Genomic DNA, 27,820 nt, shown 5'->3' with positions numbered 1-27,820 from the left:
CAAATTATATTTTAATCGCTGGTCGATACGCGCCATCCCCGCGGTCGCCGCCACCCTCTCCGGCGGCGGTCGACTTGACGAGGATATAATTGCACGCTCACGTGCCCGTGCTTCTTACGCAAATTATAACCGGACTTGTGTGTCAACCGTCTCTGACAAACGTCAGAGGACAGCCCCAAGAAACTCTCTCCTGATTCGTATCACGAGAATAATCAATGTAATTCCATCCCCCTCTCGGGCCGGTTAATGCCATTACGTTTTCTTGGAAGAGCATTTCAGCGAATTGCAAAAGCCCTCCCGTTATCGATACATATTAAACATTCCCGAACGATATCAGCTGCTATTCCTTCGCCGTAACTTCCTCCGCGAACGGCGGAGACGAGTAATTTACACATGCGATACGTTAATGCGATTACCCGTCCATTCGAGGGCGTTCCAGCGTAGTGCACGGCGCCTTCTCGTTTGAGTCATCGAAGACACGTAATTACTATGTTTAATTACTATGGATAGGACGTGCGCCTCTCAATATAATACGTTACACTTTGACATTATAAACGTGGCACACGTGTTTTGACGATTGTCTCTGTGATACCATTATGATGATTAGTTCACGGCAAGAACGGTTCTGCTGAAGTATAATCTAAAAGTTTAATCGGAATGTAGCTTTGATGAAAAGTATTAGACACCTTGTATTTTTACGAGTATTTTACCGAAGTGATTTAAACAGAAAATAAAACGTAAATCTTTGTTTTACGAACCTTTTAAACTTGTGTATAATAATAATAAAGAACATACTCTCTAAATCTCGTAATGTGAAACGATATTCTAAAAAAATAAAAATCCAGCCTGTGTAACTTATCGAGTAATTTATTACTTTAGTAAGAATAAAAATTCACTCATATAGAGTGAAAATTGAGCCTATGTGATTTTTCACTTTGCGAGATTTAGAGAGTATAAAAAATAATGCAGATAAAATAATTTTGAATGAATGAAAAAAATATAGGTGGTCAATACCTTTGGTCAAGGCTAGGGGAATTTGAAAATAATTTTGAACCATCAAAATAATTATAGAAAACATCCTAGCATAATGATAACTGTTGCAAAAAAATTTTTATAATCTAACAAACAACTTGAGCAATTTACATATTGTTTTAATCGAACAAAATTATTTTCAATTATATTCGCGCGCGGCTAAATTTTTAGATATCTTAGCAAAAATTGTTTTCATGTTTTAATAAAAAGTTTCTTCTTCACTTAATAAACTTTAATAATCAGTTTTTTTCTTTGAAATATTTTATTTGTTAAAAAAATAAGTGTTTCGATGTCGCATGTTACTCAATTAAAAAGAAATACATGTAGGAAAAATGTCTGTAAGAACCAACGCTGTTAACAAAATGCGTAAATTATCATTTATATAAAATGTTACATATAAAAAGGATCACAAACATTTGAACTTTAAGTTTAGGTAATTATATGGATAACTGAAAGTTAAAGTAAATTAATGTGCTGTCAAATAATGTAAATAAAATAAATACATTAAATCTAGTCAACCAAAAAGAATAAAATAGAAAAATAAAAATATAAGTATAAATATAAAAATTTTTAAAAAATTAATGAAGATATATACGTTAATCGACGAATTGTTAACAACTTTAATTCATTTCCTATTATATTATATTTCTCGTTTTATTTAGAGCCTAATTTATAGATTGAATTTAATTAGAAGGAATTTCACGTGAGATTATCGCAATATTTAAAATGCATATTTACAAAATATGTTTTATTATAACATATAGTTTGATTGATAACTCTTTTACTTTATCAAATTCACAGGGAAATAAAACATATCACGCGGAAAATTAATCAATTCTGCAGCGAATAACACTATTAACTTCTCGAAATTAATGAAATAATTATAGATATCCTTCTGATCAACTTAATCAAAAATCGTGTGTAACCGAATCAGTTTTATAAGGCACACATGCTAAGTTGTGTATCGAGCGTGTAAATTACATAGCATCGTTACTGACTATGTGCCGCCATTGTCTACGTTTTAATTGAACGCACTTGATCGCGATACAACGGCAAATTTAATACCTTCATCACAGGGGGTTTAAAAAAAAAAGTCGAAAGCGTCTGGCGCTTCTCTCATCCAAGATTTAATTACCTGTGACAACATAATAAGATCTGATATGATCATAGCTAACGCATTGCGTAACGTGCTTAAAATTGAATTTTTTATCTCATAATATTCGCGTGCAACATATAACGCCAAATAATTACAAAGCATTTTAATTACACAACCTAAATTACGATATGCGTGTCCATTATCTCTGAGTTTAGACAGATAATGGCGAGTTTATCGCGCGGTAATCGCTAAAAGATGCGACAGATTTTCAAAGTAAACATTTAAATGTAACAGTCAGCATCGTACATTAAAACACATGTTGCAATATTGCGAGATGAGTGGACAAATGACTTAGGAATACTCGACAGTGACAAGCACGCGCTTTTAATTCGAAAACGGTGACGGAAGATCTGATGCAGCAATATCGTTGTGCCTCATATGCAATTTTATTGCGTAATTAACTGAAGATTGCGCTAATTAAAACCTCGGCCTACAGCAATTAAAGTCTATGGAAATCTACCGCGCGCTGGTTTGAACCGGCGCGGGATGAATTGCCTTTCTACATTAGGAATTATTCATCTACCTTAATAGCGCTAATAACATACAAAACGCTTAGCTTTGTACTTGCATTTTTCCTTAATCGTCCATTATTCTTCAACTGCGATATTTCGAGTATTTAGAGTAATTGTTCTTTCTTGCCTGAAGCGTTCACGGTATTCATCGCAAATACTTGACCTCGGATTTCAAACGCATAAATTTCAATTGATAATGTTAATTGGTAGCTAATATCCATTCTAATTAAGAAATTTTCTATTTTATATCGCGTTTATGTGAGTTCATTCCACATGCTCACAAACATTCTGACAGGAAATGACATCCAATAATATCGTTACATAAATATTCAAGCTGTTTCTTTTTTCACACGAACAATTAAACGTCAGAACCATTGATGATATCAATTTAAAATGATTTTTAAAAATTATGCAAAATTTAAAATATATGTTTAACGAATTCACTAGTAGTTCTTATATAAATAAAGTAATTGAAGTATTCATTTCTTTAAACTCTGCTTTTGTGCTAATGCACACTGAAAAGATTAATTTTTTTAAAAGTGATTATTGAATTAACTTTTTTTAATAATTAATGATTATTTTTCATGATAAATATAATATATTTATTTGATAATTGTTTTAAAATATGTTCAACAAACAATTTTAAAAAATTCATTAATAAGCATTAAAAAAATGATACCCTTTCAAAGAATATAAAATTTTATCAATCAAAAGTCAGAATAATAAATAAATCAAGTTCTTCTTTTAATTTAATATTATTAATTAAAGTTTTGAACAGATTTTATGTTTATAATGAACTTGTGACTTCTGAGAACATGTAAACTTATAAAATATTTGTGCAATAAAAATGATATTTACTTAATTCTAGTAATTTATAGAATGCATTTTTCTGTGTGTGTACACAAGTTTATTTTAAGTAAATAAATAATGAATGTATTTTAAAACATTATCAAGAAAATATTCATTGTATAGCTAATGTCTCACCTAATGATATTTTTTTCCTTGTGAACGTTTTATTTCCTTCGATTATTTTATGTCTTATGTCTTACATTTTGTACATATTACAATATTACATATTGCGATTATTCAGCACGAATTCCTTGGAATATTCCTAATGCAAGCTAATGCACATACATTCGCGCGATCGTTTGTCCGTGCATTTATGTAAACTCATTTTGCATTTTCACATGTTCCTGGGCGAATCAATTAATTACAGTACCAGCCTGATGTCATCCGCGCGCGCGAGACAGCTTCTCCGCTGATCCGTTCTCTGTCTCTTTCTCTCTCTTCCCTTCCCCTACCTTTTCCTTTCTTTCTCCGCGCCCAGGTATCGTTTATCTCTTTTTCCCGCTTTTTTTCCATGCTCACCGGGCACACCCGAGAGAGGCCAGTCACCGATGAACGGCGCGGCGACGGCGGCGGCGACGGACGGCGGCCACGATCCCGGTAAGGTCCGTCCGTATAACGTTTGTTACCATTGCTCGTTTAAATAATCTCGAAACATGCGTCCGCGGGGTAGCAAGGTATACGGACAAGAGAAAGAGAGAAAGGGAGAGAGAAGAAGAGCGCGCGGCTTCGCGCTCGTGCGCGGTCACGGATGGCTTTACGATCGGCCCTCGTCGTTAATTAAGAGCTTGTAATTATTTAGTGGTGGACGCTAGCGCACCCCCGCCGGCATCGGCGCGGCCTGGGCTCTCCCTCGACTCGGCGAGAGAGAGACTTGATTTACATTCCTGCGAAGAATGCGTCGGCCTCGCCTTCCTTCGCTCTATTTTCTTTTTCTACTCGCGCAACACCCTCGCCCCCGCTCTCCCGCCCTAGCGCCAGCTCCGTCCGCCGCAGGACTCGCCCGCTGCACGCCTCTCCGTCGCGCACCTTCCATCAGCGGCCCGCACGGATCATTCTCGTTTTTCTTCCCGTCCCTTGAACCCTCTCGTCGGCTCTTATTTCGCAAACAAGTGAGAGACCTGACCGTCGCGCATCGCGCCGTCTCGGTGACACGATTCGTCCGAGACCGATGGACTGACTTCCGAACCGAAGTGTTTTTAGCCAAAAGTGTATTTTATATCGAATAAGATTAAGTCACGATCAAAAATAAGATGTAAATGATATAAAGGATCAATATGGTTTACAACGGATCGAAATAAACGAGCGAAAGGTTGTGAAGAATAATAATCGATATATTTTGTATTAAATAAAAAGTGAAACGCGCGTTACGACATTTTACAAAGTCCTCTTTACTTACAATACGAAAATTATTCGCGAAAACATGTACCTACGTACGTACGTCGAGATTCTGTTCACAATTGATTCTTCGTGCCCTTTTGAGGGGAATTAATTAGGTCCGAAGGTTGGTAAAATGATTGTAATATCAGTGTACGCATATTTAGATCATATAATTGAAGATGCAATGAAAATGGTAATTGGGACAGAGATCTTTTCTGTTTAACGTCTTCTAGGTCAATGTGATATAAAGATGATTCCTAAAAGCACTTAATTTTTTAAAATAATTTTTATTCAATATTTGTAGAAAATTTTGCATCGCTTACAAAAAAAAGGATAAAATTCTAATAATACGAAAACATAAACCGATATATAAAAATAACTGATTAAAGATGAGCCTTATATATTGGAATCGAATAGGTAGATCGCAGTGCTGATATTTCTTATGCGTTAGAATATTTTATGTGCGTTAGAATAAATTTCATAGAATACATTCTTCTTTATGCTGATTGAAACCTTTTAATTTTATTATAAAAAATTCTGAAGGCTGTGCTTCCCTAATATAGAAAGACAAAGGATTTAATAAAATTTAGTTAAATTATATTAATTTAATTCTTATTATTCGCGTTTTTTTTACTGTGTTTTTTGAGAGATGGATCACTTTTCAGAGATGGAGATTAACCTCCTGAGAAGCAAGTTTTAGGACAATTTTTAGTTTTAGACCTAGAATTTTGTTAATCATGTCATTGCATAGATCTATGAAAAAGATAGCACCACCTCAGAGTCGACATATTAACTTTTGGTCCAGAAAAGTATAAACATTTTTCATATTTGGGCTTTATATTATTATATATTTTAAAAAGAATTATTTAACAGCATTTACAGTAAAAAAAATATAAAAAAACGATTATAAAAATATTATTAAAGCAAGATTTAGAAAGTAGTAAAATAATAAAAAATTACATTATATGAAGTTACAGCAATTTACTTCGTAATAAATATATAGGTGTACAACATGAATACAAAATAAGCAATGAAATTCACTTAAACCATCAGAAGCTGATATATCAGCTTTTAGTTCTTTTACAGGCTAATCTACGTGCACTTTGCTTTTTGTTTCTTGCTTCCACCTATTAATTGTCTTTTTATCTCGCAATATTTTATTGAAATTGGCGAGATAAAAGTTGACAAAAAAAAAGACAAAGGATAAGAAAAATAATTGTTGATAAAATAGTACCCAAAGAGGTAAGAATGTAATAGACAAAAAGCTAAAAAAAAAACAGTCTCAAAGAGCATATTGCAAGATTGGCCTTTAAACTCGAATCACCGCGCCTCATAATATTAAAACAAAAAATGTATACGTAATTTAATTAGAATCTAGAAAATTATGTAAACGTGTAGATACATGGAAAGTAGGGACATCGGAATAGCAATGTGTTAACATATGATAGACGATGCACGAGCGTCTCGAGATGCGTGTACCAATCGATTTATGGGTTTCTGTCGCGTTCGAGGCTTCCATATTTTTTTAACACGAAGAGTATCGATCAAGAGCGCCGTGTTTATTATAAATCGTGCGTGTCTCACTCTACGGGGCGGTATTTAAACACGAGGCAAACGTTGCGACAATAGCGCGATACGCGATGTGGAAAAAATATCGAAAGCTATTTCCATAACATAGATATAGAAAATTATAGGTTCGATATTTGCAAAACGGATGACAATTATAGATTAATAAAAAAAAATATGTGATAAAACACAGTTACTTCCGTGAAACTTAATTGCAGCCAATGAATGCTGGTTGTTTAAACGTTAGTAAGTAGGGCACAGCGTGATATTGACTTAAAAAACAGCGTCACTCTATGACACATTCCGCATCCTTAATTACCTACGGTGCCATTTGCATTTTTCAGTAAATAGTATGCAGATGCACAGTTTTTGTGTTTCACAGCGGAAATCCCTGTGCTGTCGTTTGTTTCGCATTTCCGTAAAGCAATAACAAATGAGAGCCGAAGGAGCGTTTATATTTTCACATTTCTATCTCCAAATTGCTTCGGGGATAAAATTCTGACGTAATGACGTAATAAGTTAACGGATACTCTTCTCCCTGCTGTACGTTCACAGATGTGGAAAACTGTTAACGCGGTAGCAGCAGCGAATAGAGAGTTGTCGTTATCTTTAACGAGTTCTCGTTTGGCTCTCGCGAGGTTCTGCGTTTTTCAGCGATGCAACTTGAAGTGCATAATTCTTGCGTATCTATGACGCAAAGAGACAGGAGAAGAGACAGTAAGATGAAAAATAAAACCGTGGCACTGGTATCGAAATAATATTCGGTGAATTAATTCTGTTATAAACCAATGTCTATTTAATATAATTGATCTCGTAATGAAAACATCAAGAATTAAATCTCAAATATTCCGAGAAATATTCGTAAAGATATATTTAACAACTGTATGAAAATACAATCTTTGACGTCTTAGGATATCTCCGGTATTTACGCTGCACGGGGATTTACGAACAAAAGCCAGAAAAAGTAGAAAAAGTTTTCCAAGAAAATTTTCTGATCATTTTTTTCTTTTAAAGAAAAGTAAGCAAATAAATAAAACAATAAAGTGAAGTAAAATTAGTTTGTATGAACTGGCAATTATAGATTCCCACGAATACTATTAGGCATTAAGATCTCGACCAAAAAATGGCGTTTGTTTTCGCTTGACGTGTAATCAAATACTTTTAAAATTGTCTAAAGATAAAAATTGCATAAGGATAAAATTATACTTTCACGTGTAGAGAGAAGCATCTATCAAAGTACAATACAACAAATGTATCATTTTTTAATCTTAAAACAAGTATGGTAATAATACATCGGTGGTACAGATATCTCAATGAAGAAAGTTAATATACTAAAGCTAAATAAATTAAACCCAACATGTAGAACAAGAGAATTAAGTAGCCGCTCTTGGGCATTAAAAGAAGTGACAAAAAGCCCATCCCCTCCGGTAAGGCCTCTGGGTTTGGCGGGCAGGGTGGGATTTTGGTTTCACGAGGTGAGAGAAAGGAAAAGAGAAAAAAGAGAGAGAGAGAAAGAGAGGGAGGACGTCACACGGAGGCCTCGAGTTATCGATCGTACGCGCCGTATCCTTGCGTCGTGACAAACGAGCGGCGGCCGCGTCACGAGGAGGCCCGCGCTCGCTCGCCCGTCGAACTTGAAAATCGTTCTTGCGATATTTCAGTGTCACAGCGGAGGCAGGTACCGAGGGTACCGTCGTCCGCGGGTGCCCCACCGGTGGTACGTCCGGGCACCGGTACCGCGGCCGTTCCCCCGGCGAAATAAATCCGGCCCGGTGGACACCGGGGGCGGGAGGATCACGACGGAAACACGATTCGGCCGCGATCAAAGGGGCCTGCTACAAATTGAAACAAATCAGCCGGGTAATAATAATTAATTCGCGATCGCGCGTTAATAATTTTCGCCCGACCCCGCGGCCGGTCCTCCCGGCGCTCCTCCATCGCGATTGTATTGTGTGACCGGGGCGTCCCGACGCGTCGGCACAAGATGCAGGTTTGCAATTTGTGTGCTTCGAAATGGATCTATTAGAACATTTTTCTTGCCGTTGATGCTGTTCTATGTTGTAAAAAAGTGTACACGCAACTTGGCAATATCAATTATCAATTGAACATCTCGATTTGCGTAAACGCTTAATAATAAATTGATGGAAGTATACAAGAAAAATATTAAGTACCTTGACTGAATATACTTCTCTTGTAATTTATTTTATTTCATAAAAATTTTATTTAATGGTCTTTCGAAAATAATATAAATTGATAAAGTAAAATAAAATAAATTAAAATAAATTAAGTAGGTCTTGTTTTTTTTTTCTTTTTTTTTTTGAGAAAACATAACTGATCTTTAGCAATTTTTGTTCATCTCCGGCAGAACCAAAGTCGCCAATCAAACATTAATCAAGAAGTGACATCTCTGTGGTCATGATCTATTGTACTTTTTCAAGCCCATGCATTCCGGCTCTCTTCGCTTAACGCCTGCCGGCGACCGTGGCCACATTAAATGCTCACACTCATATAAACACATACACAATGAATTTCAAGCGCTCGCGCACTCACCCAACACATACACCGTAACGCAGATACGTGGTGGAATATCGAGACCTCGAAGTTGAGCTCTCAATTACATCAGAGAATTATGAAGCTGCGGTGTTTGGGCCGATTCGCTCCTCTCTTCCTTTCCTTTCTTCTCGCGGTTCTTTGTGTCCCTCTCTACGTTATTCCTCTCGGGAGAAACGGGGTGAAAGGCGAGAGTGCTCCGGGGCAGCCCGATTGTGTCTTCATTAGCGACTATTAATTGTCAAAATGTGCCACATAATTCAGTTCGCGCGCAACGCCCGCTCTCTTGTTTGGCTCGCGCGCGAACGCGAGGCCCCGCGCCGTATATATTTAAGTTTAACGTGCTCAATTGATTCTCTTCGGGACGGAAGAGAGGACGGAGGTGGAAGGAAAGGGCCCCGGGGCCCTAATCCCTCGGTGAATCATTCGCGGCATCTACGGAGAAACGTAACAGTCGGCGCCGAGACGCCGCCGACGTTTCGAGAGAACGCGCGCACGCTCGGGGCTCGTCGGACGCGAGTAATTGCTAATGGGTAATTAATTCCAGGATAAAGACGGGGCGACTCGGCTCTTGACCCCCTTCGACGCAGGTACGCTATACGATTCTCACGGGAGACGCCCGCGCCGCGCCGCCCGGCGGAAGGCGAGCTTGAAACAACGAAGGATCGTGGTAGTCTGAAGTTAGAGGTCGAATCGTAGTCTGCAGCGAGCGGTGTGTTAAGAAAGATAAAGAAAAAACTGAAAATTTACTGTTTAGCAATAGATAATCAAGGAAATCATGGAGATAAAATTGGAAAGATGGTACAGATGCCTAAGAGTGAATGTAACATCTTATCCAAAGGATAATATTAATAATCATTCCTCACTTACGTTTGTACATTATTTATATGGTACGTAGGCTTATTTAATTTGATTTTTTAAAAACTATTATTTATAAAATAAGTTATAATTAATATTAGAATCAAGCGATTTTATACATAATACAATTAAAGACAAGACAGGCCGTAGCTTGTATAATTTTAAAATAAATTTAGTATTATACAGCTCACATACTTTATTCTAATTAAAAAAAAAGAAAAAAACTCTAATTTAAGATTGCAAGTATAAAATCGCTCAGATCATTGTTTTTCATACAATTGAAATGATTAAAAAAAAAACACATTTCCACGTCCAATGCGATTATCTCGATATCTTTGATTTTTAAACTCTCCGAATGTTCGTTTCACTCTCTAGTGAGTTATAAATGAGATCGATCGATTATTCATTTTAACTGTCCACGTTGGTAATCATTTTTTTCTTCAACGGTGTTTCGTGTGATCGATAATTCGCTTTCCCGAGGCGCCGGTGCGCCGCGGGGCCGCTTCATTACACCTACCAGTGCGCCAAAATATTACGCACGATAATGTAAATGACGGTGAAATTTATTCGTGTCCAGGGACAAGAGAGATTTACGAGAAAATGGCCGTTTGAAACACGCGTCATACGGACAGAAGGGGGTAACGTATTGCCGACGTCGCGTTCCACGTGCAATTTTTTTGCCGGCACACGTTGCCTTTCTGCCCGTCTCCTTCATCCTCATATCATCACGGAAGCGTCCTTCTGATCCACCGAGAGATACGCGCGAAAGTAGCGAGCATGCTCCCCTTCGGAGTCACGTAAGTCGCGATCTTTTAATACCTCAAACGCTAACAAGAACTGCGAATGCACGATTTCCCGCGCGCGCTGCACATACTTCACTTAATTACCATCTATTTTCCGAGGCAACCTGTGTGTACTTTCATAACTATCGCATTCTAAGCCTTACCTTCGATAAAACGAGGGTAAGAACGTGTATCAAAGTCTATGCTCGTTGTACGCTACCCTTGTTTTCATATTCTTGAGTCATTTAATTTACTTCCTTTTTATTTATATTATAAATTTAAAGACTGATTAAGAAAGAAGAATCAAGTGCGAAATAAATAAGTTGTGAGATCAAATCGAATTAAATCGAATCTAAAATTTTCGAATCGAATCAAATTGAATCTTTTTGATTTGAATATCAATTAAATTCGAATCAAATTTTCCAATATTTACATTACACAATTTAAATATACTCCTAATAAATTACAATGATTACTTACAATGATATTATAGATTCTTTTTACAGAAGAGAAAATTTGTTGCAAAAACAATTTCGACAAAAATGCGTTTAAAGTTTTGAGTACAATTTACTCGTATATTTTTAGTACTTATGTAACTGTTATTCTAATCAACAATTCCAGGCCCAAATAATGAGTTTTTTGTCATTTCTAGGTAGAAGCATTGCTAATCAGACTTTTGAAGTAAAGTGTACTTATTATAATAGAAAATAATAAAATAAAAGCAAAAAGAAATACTACATGTAAAAATGTTTATCGCTTCGAATAAAATGTTATACCTTCCGTAATTTATTAAATTTTTGATAAATTTTTGATAAAAATTTAAAGGTTGATTTTTAAAAGCATGTACTTTTATAAAATGTAATAAAAAAAAATCGATTTCTTGTACCTTCCAAAGAATCCTCACTTTAAGGTAACGGGTTGATGTAGGTAGATAGAACAGGTTATAGAACAGGTTCGGGGCAGATGTAGAACGATAGATGCGACTAGTCCCAAAAGCAGTCCTTTTCTATGAGTGTATGAGTAACCTATTCTATATCAGTAGATTGTCGTTGCGCAGTTTTTCTACCATGTACAGTACCGGCCAGAATTATATCACCTTTCGATTTTTGGAGCATAACTTTTATCGAAGTGTATCTAATCACTCAAAATTTTATAGTAAATTCTTGATGAAAGGTACACCTCGTATATAAAGTATAATAAGATTTGACAACATACACTGTGATCTGCGAATTTTGATTAATTTTGTCATAGTTGCACTTTTGTACTTTTTTTGTTTTTCGCATCGCAATCATTGTTTTTACCACAATAACCTAGTTTTAGCAGTTAAATTTAATATTGCACATTATTTATACTTGTTATGACTCAAAATTAATTATGATTCATATTTTACATATTTTGGAACATTTTAATAAAAATAATTTTCCACGTGTTGCTGTTTTTATTATTTAATAAAAAGTTGTTATTTACGTAAGTTACTTATCATTAAAATATATTATGATTTAAGAGAGATTCGTGCCTTTTAAAACAAATTATGCTAAAAAATAATCAAAAGGTAATATAATTTTGGCCGGTACTGTATAATATTTGTGCAACGACGTTGTAACGGTACCGTGTTGTCGTTACGAAAGAGAATAGGGTTCAGGCAGTATAGCATTAACGAGCAGTACATACGAAAATTCTATCGCAGTATTTTATTTTGTTATATTTTGAATTATTAGGTGTATGCATTAATTTTAAGGTAAACTTACGGCTTTGCTGTGACGAAATGGTTACCAAATTGATCATTCAAAATATTTCCCATCCCACTACTTTTTCCCATCTTTCTGGTAGTAGATGGATTTCACGTTGAAAGAATGGTACATCTTTAGAAGCTATCCACAAATCGACTTATGCAAATCACCTTTTTTATAGCATCGAAACCAGTATTCGCATGTTGAAATCGATGGAGCATAATCACCGTAAACTTCCGACAACATTCGTTGACTTTCAGCAACACTTTTCTTCGAATGGAAGCAAAAAAGCAAAGCTTCCTGCAAATGCCATTTTGTTGGCACAAATTTTGACATATTTAATGCTCAAAAAAACAATGTTTACAATTTGGTGGCGCATACAGAAAACTAAAGCCACTTGATGGTGCTTTGACATGAAGTTAGCAACAATTTGACCTGATGCGATATAGTACTAGTTACGCCATCTCTTGTAAATCCTTTAAAATTAATGCATATATCTAATATTTATCATTACGGGTAGATCTAGAAAAGGATCTAAAAATTTGAGACAATCGATTAATCTACGGAAATCGAAGTGACGATTCGAGTAGTGGCTCAAATGCTCATAGATACATTAAAAAAGAAATCGTTACGTACACTAAAATTTCAGATTTTAGAGCGTAGCAAAGAACTCAAGAGACAAAAGCGGCGACAAGTTTAAATTGAAAATTTGGTGGCTGCAACTGATTGGAGGACTTACCATATGACCCTAGAATAGACAGACAAATTCGTGTAAGTTATAAAATTTGCATTTTATTTGGTTGGAAACTTAACTTGAAGCAATAAACGCGTTTTATTTAAAATTGTATTTTCGAAATCGGCGTTTTGCTACGTGTATGAAGCTGGCATATTTTGGCATCCTACGAAAGAAGGACAGTTTTGCTCACATATACTATAATTCTACAGTTCTGGATGGTTTTTAGCAATAGTTCTATCGAATTACGCAAAAAAAAATTTTTCAAGAAATGAGTTGCTAACTTCCCGTTACACCTTCAGCGTCTCATAGAATTTTGAACGTACGAACCATAAAGTACGAATATTCAAAGAGTTCTACCGTTTCTATCCATCATATCAATAGTTCTGGCCATAAAAACAATAAAAAAAATTTTTATTATTATTAAATGCATTTCACATGCTGGAATATAATATGCTAGCGTTACTATCGATAATTCTCGGTTTGTACGAGCATGAAATAATAGTTCTCAGTCCGTAATATCACATCCATTACAGTTCTATCAAAAAACAATAACTACACTATTCAAACAATAGTATATATTGATTCAAGCATTAGATTGTTGGGACTATTCTAAATAAATTTGTTAAGAAACAATTTGTTTAGATAAAATTGACTAAAGATGTGTCATTTCAAAACATTACTGAAAATATTAAAATTTCATAAATTGTTTTATTATTATGCTTGAGCATCTGTGTAAAATTTGAGAACAATTCTCTTATCGGTTTAAAAGTTTGATTTTTTGTTTACTTTTAATCTTACGTAAAATTTTGTTTTGCGTTTTGTTGTACTTATTTGTAAATTTGATGAGAAAATAGATTACAAATTAAATCAAAAATTTTTTAAGAGAATTTTTCGTGTCTTCTTGTCTATCTCCTCCAGTAAGAGTTCAAATTTTATTTGGCATAAATAAGAAAGTATACAAAATTATAAATTTAACAAAAAAAATTTTTTTAATTTATTGCTTTTATTATTAAATAGTTGATTTGTAATTTATCACAATTTTGTTCATAATACGATTGAATCATTGTTACCGATTGTTGAAGTTGTAGAACACTGTAATACAACAAAAATGGCTTCTTTCTCAACTCAAACGATGTGGATAACGATGGAGGAGAAAACTCGGAAAATAATGACATTATGGCCAGATATGATTAGTGATGTCACGAAACATGTTAGGAATTTAAACATTCCTGATATTGATAAAAAGTTGGAAAAGGTAAGTCATTATATACTGAGTAAATTATTATACGATAGCTAATGTAGAAAAAGAAAGACAATTGCAAATCATTTCATAGATTGATTCATATGCATTACAATAAACTCTTTTAGAACAATTAATAATATAAAATAATGCAATATAAAATTTCTTAGAAAGCTATGAACAATACATTTAAAAATTTTAATCAAGATTTTTTCGATAGCAATAATGTAAAAATTTATAAAAATGTTAAGCAATTTAAAAGAAAAGTAAAAATGTATAAGTAAATAAGAATAATTTTTTAAAAGAGAAAAAACATTAAGTGTTTAATAACATGTAAGTAAATTTATAATGATTAAATAAATGTAAAAGCAAAAAACTTATATTACCCATAAATTCAAATATGCAAATTGATGCATCTTTATATAACACAGGTATTATAATATAATGTATTAGAAACAAAAAAACTTCACAGCTTATTAATAATTTATGCCTACAAGTCGACAGCATGTAATGAACAAGATAACATTCACTTTGTACGGATTTTAGCGTGGAAATGGCGCATAATTCTTCTTTCCGAAACTTGGGATTTCTTTCATAAACAAATTTATGTTAATTAAATATCGTTAAATATCGCTAAACACGAGATATATTATTTTAATATATAGCATCTATTAAATAAGAGTATGAGAGCGATTTTAATAAAAAATATATATTGTTGCGATTATATATTATGATATTATGGATCAGTCGTTATTTTGCCGAAGCCAATCATGTTGGTATCGATACAATGACATCTGTATAATATATGTGCTATGTCATATAATTTTTTCTTTCTCACAGACAAAAATGCCCTTTTTAAAACACATCTTGAAGAAAAATTTAATCATGTTCGATTGGGAATTCAATTGAAAGAATATCCAAGTTCTTGATTCGGAACGTTTTCTAGGCAGGCGGTTAGAATGGCCTGAATTCTCAATCGGACACTGAATGCTTGCACAATGCGTATCTTTCTTTGCTAAGGAGATTGTGAACTTAGAGTAAGAACCTTTAAAGCGTCCAGTAATTTATTCAATTATTTATTTATTTACTTATGTATTTTATGGTCCGACTCTCAATTATTTATTTATTTATTTAATTATTATTTATGTATGGATTTTTAACTTCGGACAATTTACTTATTTAACTTTTATTGACCGACAATAAATTATCACATTATCTTAATGTCTTAGAATCTATTTTTGTATCAAGCAAATATCAGTATTAATCTTGATAATTTCAAAAATGAAATAAATTAATGAGCACCTCTCCACTTGTAACTACACTGAAAAAGTTTATTAATAATAATCTAGCCTAGATAATAATTACTAAAACATTAAACAATTTCAATAAAATATTCAATTAATATAATCAAAATAAGTTAAATGCTAATTTCATTTCTCTAATTATTCATCAAACGGTTGATTACTATTATCATGTTTAATTATATTTATCAAATGTAACACTATAGTATGCAAAATAAATTACTTTGGTAGTTATTACCAGAATTTTCCTAGTATATTATAATTAAACAATCTTTTATCACTCTTTTACATTTTATGGATGGAAAAAATATAACATTTTTATTAAATGATCTTATCTCCGAACAGTAATTTAACATTTTTATAAATCGTATTTTATATGCAAATTATCATAATCCTCAATAATGCTACTTGCGCCTTGATTGATCTCATATACATAACGTCACTTAATTATTTCTGAATCCACCATGCAATTACGTGTGTAACTGTGTGCCACGTAATCCGGATAACTCGTAAAAATAATTCATCATCCAAGTGACATGTGTCGTGCGTTCGAGCTCGTTTTCCCGAGTCCTAAATCACACACGACGACATTTCACGCGTCGCGACGACAATTAATACGCGATCGTGGCTACAGATACGTAAACGAGGTAACGGCGAGATGCAGATTTACCGTCGTCTCCGCGGCTGTCGTTAAGACGCGTTATCATTTTTTTTTTCCAGCAACGCGAGCGGAATCTCGAGAGAGACTTTGACGGTACGGCAAAGCTGCGAAGTCGTGCGCTGCAATTATTTCTTATAAATCGCATCTTTACCGCGCCTCTGACGGACCACGCGGCACCATTAGACCCTTTGATGGATTTCAACTTGTACGCGGTTGCGTTTATGCAAATAACACGTACTGCCGACGGGTATGGGCAGAGCCAATCCGTTACCGCTTTATTACTATCATTACTATTTATATTTAATATCCTTAAGGCGAGCCATAATTAAACTTGTCTCCGCGAGATTAATTTTCAATGCGCCAAACCGCATCCTGCGCCAGACGTAACTGACGTTTGCCCTACAATGTTGAATTTCTGCGTTGCGGTAATTAATATATCTCGGGAGAAAAAGAAAGGAAAATTATACTTTATTTAAAATTATACTTTAATTAAAAGACGTTTGAATAAAAAAAAAAGAAGAGAAAGAGAAAGAGATTGCATCCTCTCGCACAGCTGTCTTATGTACACAGTTTAATATTAAAATTCGAAAAGCTCCTAATTATCTTTAATTGCATTATCCGTCGAGCAAAAATGAAAATCGAGAGATCTCGGAGTAATACATCACGTGGGAAAGCGGTTTACCCCGAAGGGAAAGACCTCGACTCAAGGTCTCTTTTTCCTTCCCTTCGCCTCCCCCTTTCTTTTTCTCCGCATTCCCGCTTTCCTCTCCCTCGCCCCCTTCCCTCTCGCGGGCGATAAGCACTTTGACCTTTCAGTTAAGTTATTACTTTTATCCGGCGTGGGTCACGGGGCATAAAGGCTCGTTGAGCATCGAATCGACTCTATCAGTCCAATTAAGCGGCGTGCCCCGGCCGCGCGAACAATCGCGAAACCGCGCCTCGATCCCCAAGCCCTGAGTCTAACGGGCGCGCACCTCCCCTGCACCCCCGCGAGTTCCGCGAGTCGCGAGCTTTTTTATATTTCTCGCGTGAGATATGGAACTAAAGAGCCGGCGGCGGCGGAGCCGCGGCACAGACCGGCTCGTGAATTACACTGTGGGTCGGCGCTGTCATTACGCGGTTTTTCCCTCGCTGCGAAGGGACCAACGCAAGGCTACTGCCTGGGTCTTCAACCGGGCTTACGCGAGCGGGATTACGGGGACGCGTAATCGCGTCGTCCGAAACGCCCCGTCGCGATTACGTCCGTCGGCTCGGATGCGGCGAACGTCCCGCCCGCGCGGTCACGATCGAGTGGACGTGAACATTAGGTTTGTAATTGGGCTTCTAAGATGGTTGCGGATGAATTCGAGTTGATGGGTTTTGGCTGATTGTGAGATGTAATAAAGTGATCGGAGTCCAAGGAATCTCGGAACGAGAACAAGATTAGTCCTTATCATACTGGTTAGAAGTGTAAAAAGCCTAATTTTGTAAATTTTTTGTAAAAAAAATAGAAAGAGAGCAGTCGGGGTTGTTTCATTATAAAAATTGCACTTCCCTTTCTTTGTCATTAAAATTTTAGAGAAGTAATTTAAGTAATTGTAATTTTAGGCTACAATTCCGCCACAAAAATTGTGTGGGGTTACGTTTATACTCCAACAATATGGTTAGAGATTAATTTACGATTCATGAGATTCACATACATATTGGATTCGTATTTGAAATAAATCTGGTAAAAATTATTTTCTACAAAGTAAGGTTGTTCATTTAGATATCTTGTTCTAAATTTTGTGTTTTTCAATTTTAGGTCGTAAAAAAAGCACCATCGTAGATTCTTTTTTTTTTCTTGTACAAAGGACAGAAAAAATAATATAAACACCTAGGAAATACACTACTTTTTAAATTTTATAATTTATCATACAGATTTTATCCACTTGTTTGGAATAAAGTAACAATGCTTGAACAGTCATCAATGAAATATTATTTTTTTTAGCAAAACGTTTTTCAGTTAATTACGTAAATCACGTTAGAGGAAAAAATTTGCTTTTCACAATATTTTCCAAAATTACTTTCTGTTTTTCAAACCTATAACACTTTTCCCATTACAATATAATTTAAATGTCATTGAGTCATTATCAGCAGTTTTAGAAAACAAATATGCTACTCCAATATTGCTTCCAATTTAAAAGTTATTTTGCTAGAAGAATGGTATAACATTACACTAATGATTAATTAAGTATAACCGTATTCTAAAGAAGGATAAAATATATATTATAGATAAATGGGCCAATCTCTAATCAATAAAATGGTGTTTCCCAGATGTTCATTTTGTATCTCTCGTATTTTGACTTTTGACTAATTTAACGTCAGAACATTAATTAATCAAAACTTAGTTGAAAAATATTTTTTCCATTACATATTTATCATTTTGAAAAATCTTTCTTAGTAAACATTATGAATACATTTTTTTCACTTACAGATCAGTAACTTAGTAAATTAGTTTTGTAATAATATTTATTAACGTGCGCATTATAAATGTAAACGAGCAATATGCAATAATTTTTAAAAAGAGAATGAAGCGTTGTGAATAGACAAGTCAGTATATTATGTAGGGACAATAGTAAAGAAATACAGACATATTTCTTCAATGCTATTGTCAAGCTATTGTATAAAGATGATCACGTAGCATGTAACGTACGAGGGGGTGCTTTTCTCAATGCTTCTTTATAGCACATCTGACGAGTGCGCTGTTAGGTTCGCGTGCATTTGCTCGCGTTTCTACGTCTCGACAAGTACCTGCATGAGGTAGATTATTCTCATTACGAATGCAGATGAATGATCTCCGTAACGGGATGAAGTACATTTTAAGGATTGTGAATAATGATTAGGAAATATCTTTCCCAGATTTAACGAGAGCAGAGATTATCAAAAGATGCAATAATGAGAAATAATGTATGAAATATACATTTTATATCAAAATTTATTATACATATATACACATATAAAACACGCGATGTGTATTTTAAATACTTAAGAATATAATTTTTATAGAAAGAGATACATTGGTAACTAAAATGTATATTGCAAGGTAAAACATGAGTAATTGGTAGATACGTGAAAAAAAAAGAAATGGACGCTATTAATCATGCAAAGAAATTTTGTAATGTCATTCCTTGTCGCGTTAAGTAATTCCCGTCACCAAAGATAGAAGGCGAGATTCGTCTGTGTACATACATATAATACGTATAAGTATACGAGGATTGACTAATGGAAAATATAATGCTGCGAACCGTAATCGAAGACGCAATCGTATCACAATCAAAGATAAGGAGGAAGAAAGAGAAAAAAAAGAGAAGAAAAATCGCGTAACGAGACGACCATTTTCCTCGAACACGGCTTCGTGCGAAGTCATCGTCCTTGTTTTTCTCAATATATCGTACATATATACGGTACCGTTGCGTGCATTGTTACGTCTCAATGGATACTCGTGCACGAAAGTTGGCGTAATAATTCGAGCTTGTTAAAGAATACGGATGAAGGGCCTTTCAATATAATTTCCACAACGCGTGTTCCGTAAGATCCGTTTACGAACCACATTGTAAGAATACTATCGCGATTATCGGAAAATCTGCGCCACAAAATAAGAAATGCAAAACACAAGTGCGGATGAATAATCAATAAATTAAGGAACGTAAATAGCCGATGCGATTCTGTAAAGGTAAAAAGACGAGTGTATCGCAAAATGCGTTCCCGTTTTCAAGTCAAAACATACAACAGTAGCTCTGAAGCAAATACTTTAATAAAATTTTAAATTAAAATTTTTAAATATATTACTATGAGCATAAAATTGTAATATTTGATAAAGCCATAAATTATATTATAAATATTATTTTTACATGAAATACATTTTGTTAACAATAATTTTCTAAAATTTACTATTGATGATATTTACGTTTAATAAATTTTATTTAACGTTCTCAAATTATAATTTTTGTCGTTAAATACACCATCAAGTTTATTTTATAAAAAATTGACTAAAATATCAAGAGATAAAAGCTTGATACACTAACAATAAGTGAAAAAAAATGTGATTGCGATTAATTTCATTATAATTCATAGTCATTTTCGATACTAACTATACATATATTTGTAGTTGTTTTAATCGTGCAAATTACAGTTATTTTTTCAGTTATTTTTTCACGTAAATAGCGAATGTTAAAAAAAAAATAGTTGTATTCACTACAATTGTAATTGCATTTAATACATAGAAATGTTTATTTTATTTTTACGATCTCAATATCTTGATGTTTTTAATTACTACATTAATATTTTTAATTATCATAATTTATAGTAATTTTTTTCATAGTTAACAAAACTATAAAGTAAGGTTATTATTAATAAAACATGACAATAAAGTTCCTACACATAATTAATTTACCATGCAATTATAATCACCAATACCAAACACTTTTTTCTCAGTGTAATTTGAAATTATAATGTCAATTACATTCATAAGACAAATTAATTTCTACAAGTATGAGTTATCTTCAATATCAATAAAACGGAATTTATGCACCGGATCTTGAAACTCTATAAAACTGCGGGGCACTTTTCTTCCCACAATAATATTCGCGCTGATTTCTGCAAGAAGTCGGAATCGACTTCCGTCATTCTCGGCGAAACCGGGGTGGATGATTTCCGTCGGTGATTTCGTACGCATACACACGCGCATGCATATGCGCATATCGCGAGGGGTATTTAGGAGGAAATCTAGAACGCTCATGTAACAAACCACTTCTTGGTTCTTTTTTGTTGTCTCGGATATGCGGTCATCGAGTCAGAAAATCATCGTCCGCTATTTTCTGCAATTCATACTCAACGCGTTCGCGTGCGCCCCGTATAGAGAGTCATCGGCTCGGGAAATCATCATCCGTCATTTTTTACAATGTATGCACATTGCGCTCGCGTGCGTGCCGGGGTCCCGCTCGGTGTGTACCGAAGGGGCTCGAGTGACGGTATTATGCCGGGCAGTCGAGTACCTATCCCCCGTATAGGTGGATGGATGATTCTTTAATGCGCTCTCGCGTGGACGGCCGACGATAACGCGATCGGATCGTCGGCCGTATTTCCCGAAATACGGAGAACGTAATATTTGCTTTGAACATCCCACGCGAATTACAGGGTACAATTTTGATTGCGTATAAAACACAATTTACAATATATAAAGTATATTAAAGTATAATTCTTAATTTATAACATATATAAAAGATGTCAACTGAATCAATTTGAATCTATTAAGTCCCGACTTTTCTTCTTTAATTTTGAGGCCTTTTGAAAGCCTTTTAAAAAGTATTTTGACAAAAAAATATTAGGTACACATGGAGAAAACAATGTCAGAAGGATGTTCTACAAATAGAATGACGGAAAGGAATGGATCGTGCTTATAATCAAATTGATATCTTAAATTTTGTTTAAATACATATTTTTCACCGGAGGAAACGTCGCGACCGATTTCGCATTTTAGCGTCGAAGGAATTCGGCGAGCTCATCGTCAGATCGCCGTGCCGTCGCGGCAAATTTCTCTCGAAACGATCGAAGGCGACGCGACGGACGGACGACGTTTAGAGCGCGCCCGACGTATCGGTGGTATGTAGCGCGAAATCAGTTTCTACATTGTGTACACAATTCTCTCACGTGGAACCGATAGCCCACGCCGGGGCTGTGGTTACATACAGCCGCTTTATCATTAAGGGGAAACCTCGGTGTTCGAGCGGAGCCCGGCCGAAGTATTCAAATGATCGTGCGCGGGAACGCCGGTAGCAATCGAATGTGCAACAGTGTGGATCGTGGCCGCGCAATTAGATTCGGTCTGCACGGCGGAATCGGGATCGGACGTTCCATGGTTCCCACACCGCGGGTGCATCGCCACACCGCCGAGGGAACCAGAGAGAAGGAGAGAGAGAGAGAGAGGGAGAGAGAGCCGAGGGACGCGATTTGCTCCCGATCGGGCCGATCGTCGCCCCGTCTCGCGATCGAATAAAACCGCCGGAGTTACGTCGCCGCTTAACGAGGTCCTGCCCGGCACACGATTATCCGGTGTCATAATTAATTAAGGACCGTCGGAATTCGGATCTGGCATCCCGCTCCCGATAACGTTTGTTACTCGACAATTCACGTTTACTCGGGATACTCGCGTATGCAAATCCGCGACTGCGGCGTGTACCACGGCCGCCGGCTCGGATCCCGATAGCAATGAATTCGGATAATTGAAATCGCGATAATTGCGAGACCTGGCGCATCGCCGTTTTTGAGCAGCATCCGGTCGCAAAAAGAACTCGCCGAATCGTAATATTCGTTATTAAAAGACGTTTCGAGAACAGACTCGATTCCCGGCATATTATAATTTGATTTACATTTTTGTGGTATCTTATTACTTATTATTATCATTTTATCGCTTATTATTGTTTTTTTTTTTTATTCACTGCCTGCCGCGTTCATTCTGAATGTCTTTGTCCGATAATGTTCTCTAAATAATAGTAGTATCTTCATTTCTCAAATTATTCGTACGTTATTAAATACATCTGATAAATTTCGAATCAAACTCTAAACAATAACTTTTTTTACGAGAATTGACGAATTGAGATTTTTCCGTTTGAGCATCAAACAGATTTGTCTAAGCTGAGCCAGGCAAGCGAGCGTGTTGCCCATTTACGTCGATGACCTACTATTACTACTGAAAAATGTATATGTCGGCCGTCAGTCCCGGTGGATGGGTACATTGTCTCGCGAAAGGGATGATGCCTCGTGCAAACGTGACACGTACGGTGAACTTGACTTGACAGCGCTGGCGTGACTACCGCGTGTTGGGTGTGGACACACGTTGACTAAGGATAAACTAACAACGAGGGTGAATTATGTCTAGAATTGCCTTGCAATAAGGGGGAGCCTTGGGGGGACAAACGTGCAAGCATCCTCGATCTATAAATACGTATACCCTTAATGTACATGTAAGTGATTTTCTAAATACCATTTGTCAGCGAAATTTGCGTCGAGACCTGACAAAAATTTTCCGACGGCGAAATATTTTTAAATATATAATTTCGGAAATAATATTATGGAAGAAGCAGTATTTTCGTTATATTATTATCTCCGCAAAAAAATTAATATATCGTAAATAAGGAGGTTTTAAAAGTCTTATAAACTTACATAAAATTCATATTCAGATTTTATTAAAGCTTATTAAGTCCACTTATATAATTTAATTAAATCTTAATAAGTTTTTAACATGAGATAAGAATTTAATATAGTCCTAATAAAGCGTCTTAATGAAGGTTAGATAAAAATTTTCCTGTATATACATTCAGGAAAAAAAAAGTATAATTAAGTTATGCTAATGTGATAAAATTATTTATTAAGTCACAGTTTCCGTGTAAAACTTTTGAATAAAACATTTAAAAATTTGTTTAAACAACATTTTGTTGTGATCACATTAAGATATTATGTATAAAAAAACTTATTAAGACTAAAATATGGACAGACTTAACAAATTTTTAGACAAAGACATTTAATACAAGAATCGTAATTTTTAATATGGATGTTTAGTTCAATCTATAAGACATTTAAATTAAATTATATAAGGTATTATATATAACTTAATTTGGTTCTTTACGTGGTCTAAGTTAAATCTTTATTAGGTTTTAATAAGACATATATTAAATTATGTTAACCTCATATTAGATCTTTATTAAATTTTTTTACGCGGGTCAGTTTCAAACAGTTAAATATTTAACTTAAATAGAAAAATATTTAAACTTTAATCAAGTTAAAAATTTAGTCGAGTTTTTTTTCTCGGGATATGCAATATTATTGTATAATATATCATATAGTAATGTAATAATTTACATTAGTTTATAGCAATAGCGTGTAATACACCTGCTAATCTGAATGTAAATCTAAGGATTTTTAATGTGTAAATTTATATTCTGTGCCTCTTTCGCTTTGCTGTATTGATACAACGGTTGCCTTGATTATAAATTCAATCATACCTGATGGAAGCCAAGATAACTCTCTATGCTATGGGTAGCGAAAAACACTTCCCCGTCGCAAGTCAGTATTAGCAGGAACCCGTTCAGTGCCTGGAACAGAAAATCGATCCCTCGATTAAAGTACACATGAATATACGTGAAAGCAACTGCGTCAATAGAAATCAATTTTGAATATAAAACATCAATAAATCCGCACTCGACCATTTTACAAAAAATATTGCATTTTGATGTAGTGATTGACGATGGCGGAGCCGCCGAGTCGTCTGTCGCTCATCAATCAACTAAATGTAAAACTACATGTAACATCGCTGGGAATTGAACATAATCCGGCGGAGACTGCTCCGTTTGCATCGGATCGAAGCTCAAGAGGCTAATTTGTGGCGCGGATAAGTTAGAGGTACTGCAAAACACAGGTTTAAACGTTGTTAGACGTACGCGAGTGTACACCCCGCGCGAATAGAGCGGCGGCACGAGAACGAAAGGGTACGTTGCCTTTTCGAAACCAAAGGCTAGCGTTTTGCGGCGGCGGTGGCGGCGGCGACGGCGGCATCGGTCGGAAACGTTCCGGAAAGTTTTCTCATTTGTCTGCCGACTCGATACCGGCAAATACCAAACGAGCTTGCACAACTCGAGTGTTCACCTCGAAGCCAAAAATACCTATTATTCACATGGCTTTCTCACGAGAGTGAAGTACACTTTCATGATATATATCCAACAAATATATATTACAAGGTTAAGAATTCAATATCCCGGCACAATGTGCGAATATTGCACAATATTGGCATCATAAATTTACAAAAATTTTGCAATATTCCGCTAAGATGATACGTCATAGTGCAAGAATTTTATCAAAGTAATTTATAAATAATATTTGTCAAAAGCTAGACAAATCTAAGTTCGAGGTATATTTTGCAAAACTGTTTAATTCTTTATTAAAAATTACCACGTTAAATGTACAATATATGCTGTAATATTTTTACATTATAATTTAGGAATATAACAATTATGCATTTTTGTAAACAAGTATATGGATTACTTATCTTTCTAAATGTTGCATACAAAATACAGCTAAAATATTTTGTTCAATTATAAAACAATTTCTTTCTAAATTTAATTTTGTAAATATATTATTAAGATAAATTAATATATCGACATAATTTTATCAAAATACTATTTCGAAATTAATTCGCAAAATCAAAATCTTATAAAACGTCAATACTTCTACATTGATTTTTGTAAATATGATTGCAAATTATGATTTCTATGCAAGATTTCGTCATATAATTTAATAAATGTTGTCTCATTCGGATATATTGAAAACGAAGAAAAATAGATAACAGCATCAGTAAGATAGATCTAAATTATAAATTTCAAATTATTTAAAATAATACGAAACGCAAGATGCATTTAAGATAAAATATTGAACTAAAGAATTTATTTGGTAATACATGATTACGTAAGAATTTTTGTAGCGCAACGATAGTGGAATTTCCGGAAAAAAAAATGGAGCAAACTTTGGAGCAAATGAATCTTGAGAACAAAGGCTACCACCGGTGTACCGATAAGAATAATTCAAGTAAATCACGTAATCCGACGTGGCACACACGATTAAGCTTTCCGAAATACAGAGGCAATTTCGAGCCGCCCACGCGAGAATAGTGCGGCGGCACGAAAACGGAAGGGTGCGTTGCCGCCTTTCGGAAAGCGGAGGGCGGCGAGCGTTGTTTCTCGCCGGGAACGCGCCTGAAAACGCCCCGGGAAAGTTTTCCCATTTATCGGCGGTCCCGATACCGGCAAATACCAAACGAGCCCTCGCCGCGTAGCGAAGCCCGAATGCGGCGCATCGAAGCCGAAAATATCCGTCCCAGTTTTAGCAGTCTTCGGCCGGCGTTGCGCCGCCCTACGCCACCGCCGCCGCCACCGCCGCTCGGAAGCTCGGGGGGGTAGGAAACCATTTAAAGCCTCGTCCGCTCTCCCGCCGCTTTCTGCGAGCTAAATGTGTATTGTTTTGTTTTATTTCGCGGTGGCGGTGCCAGGCACGCCAGACCGCGGAAACTTATTGTTCTGAAATATGGCGAGCAACGCCGAAAGCGGCCGGCAGCGTAGAAAGAAGGTGTATGTACACTGAGCCGGGTGTACCTAGGGCTTGTGCTCGTGCTAATTTAATCTCCGGGGTATTTTTCACTTTAACAATTTTAATTGAACACGCGATTACGACGACACACGTGCAATACAAATAGCAGCCATCCACGATGCTAAGACGAAACTCGACTCTAGTTTAAAGAAGATATTAAAGAAGATGCAGCCAAGAAATAACTGATGGTTTTAGAACGTTTTGTGAATAGATTGTAATAATTATTCTCGATCAAGGCAGAGTTTTATCTTTCTTTCTTTTTTACCTTTCTGTTCTCGCGCCTTTTGATACATGAATGATATAATTCTCTTTCGACGTATCTTTGAATTTTTATCGCGCCGACGCGATGCATGCTCGTAAAGTTGCGATAATTACAGATATCTCGTGGCTTCTTAATCCATAACTTCTGGCAATCTCGCAAAGAATCGATCGCGGACTTCGCAATATTCCATTATTGTCAGGATAAAATGAGAATTTTGTTTCTTAGAAAAATTAAATAATTACGATAATTATATTGGTTTAAATCGCAATATTGAAATTTGTAAGATTTATTGAGTCTGAATTATTATATGTAGGTAGATTCCGAATTGATCTCTTCGAAATACTTTAGTCTTTCATTGATGAAAAGATATTGCGATATTGATTATTAGTTCAAAACGAAGCAAAAATGATACTTCTTTCATTTATGTTTATTTCTACTAATGTCGATTAATTTTAATCTCAGTTTAATTTACTTTTTATCTTTTCTAAAAATTATATTGTAGAAATGAATAATATTAACAATATCGATAAAATTGCTATTTTTGCCTCTAGCAACATTGCGCTTTCTACAATAATTATATTTTCTTTATGAGAAACACATTTAAATGTCAAGAAAGCGCAAATTAATAAATTTTCTCCTCTAATTAATCTAGATCGAAATGTCAAATTGCACTTTGCATGAAAGTTTTTATCATTGTACATTAGAAAATATGTTTTGTTGTAACACAACAAATAATTTGATTGAAATATACCAAACAAAACTATTTAGTAATATAAACAAATATTTTTTATATTATATATATTTTGTAGAAGCAACGCAAGTTTGGTTGTATAAAACAAAATATTTAGTCGCAGTTAAAAAATATCTGGATTAAACAACCTTTGCTGAAGGCATTAAATTTGTTTTCCTAGTATAGACATAATGCAACGTGAAACTAACGTTTCTCTCATTTATGTCCATTTCTATCAATGTCGATTAACTTTCAATCTCAGTTTAATTTATTTTTCATCTTTTTCTAAAAATTATATTGATAGAAATGGACATTAATGATGT

General features: G+C 35.1%; 1 protein-coding gene across 6 annotated transcripts in view; it reads right to left on the bottom strand.

Moving 5' to 3' along the window:
• Positions 1-27,820, bottom strand: part of LOC105204695 — a 288,926-nt gene that overhangs the window by 23,216 nt on the left and 237,890 nt on the right. For all 6 annotated transcript variants that reach the window (XR_005574404.1, XM_039447320.1, XM_039447319.1 and 3 more), the window contains one exon: positions 24,372-24,461. Coding sequence is in view for 5 of the 6 variants with exons in the window: in XM_039447320.1 (XP_039303254.1) it covers positions 24,372-24,461 (90 nt within the window). In the remaining variant the exon portion in view is untranslated. The remainder of the gene's footprint in view (positions 1-24,371; positions 24,462-27,820) is intronic.

Source organism: Solenopsis invicta, chromosome 3 (genome assembly GCF_016802725.1).
Source record: "Solenopsis invicta isolate M01_SB chromosome 3, UNIL_Sinv_3.0, whole genome shotgun sequence".
Taxonomy (NCBI): Eukaryota; Metazoa; Arthropoda; class Insecta; order Hymenoptera; family Formicidae; genus Solenopsis; species Solenopsis invicta.
This window is presented reverse-complemented; position numbering and strand designations above follow the sequence as displayed.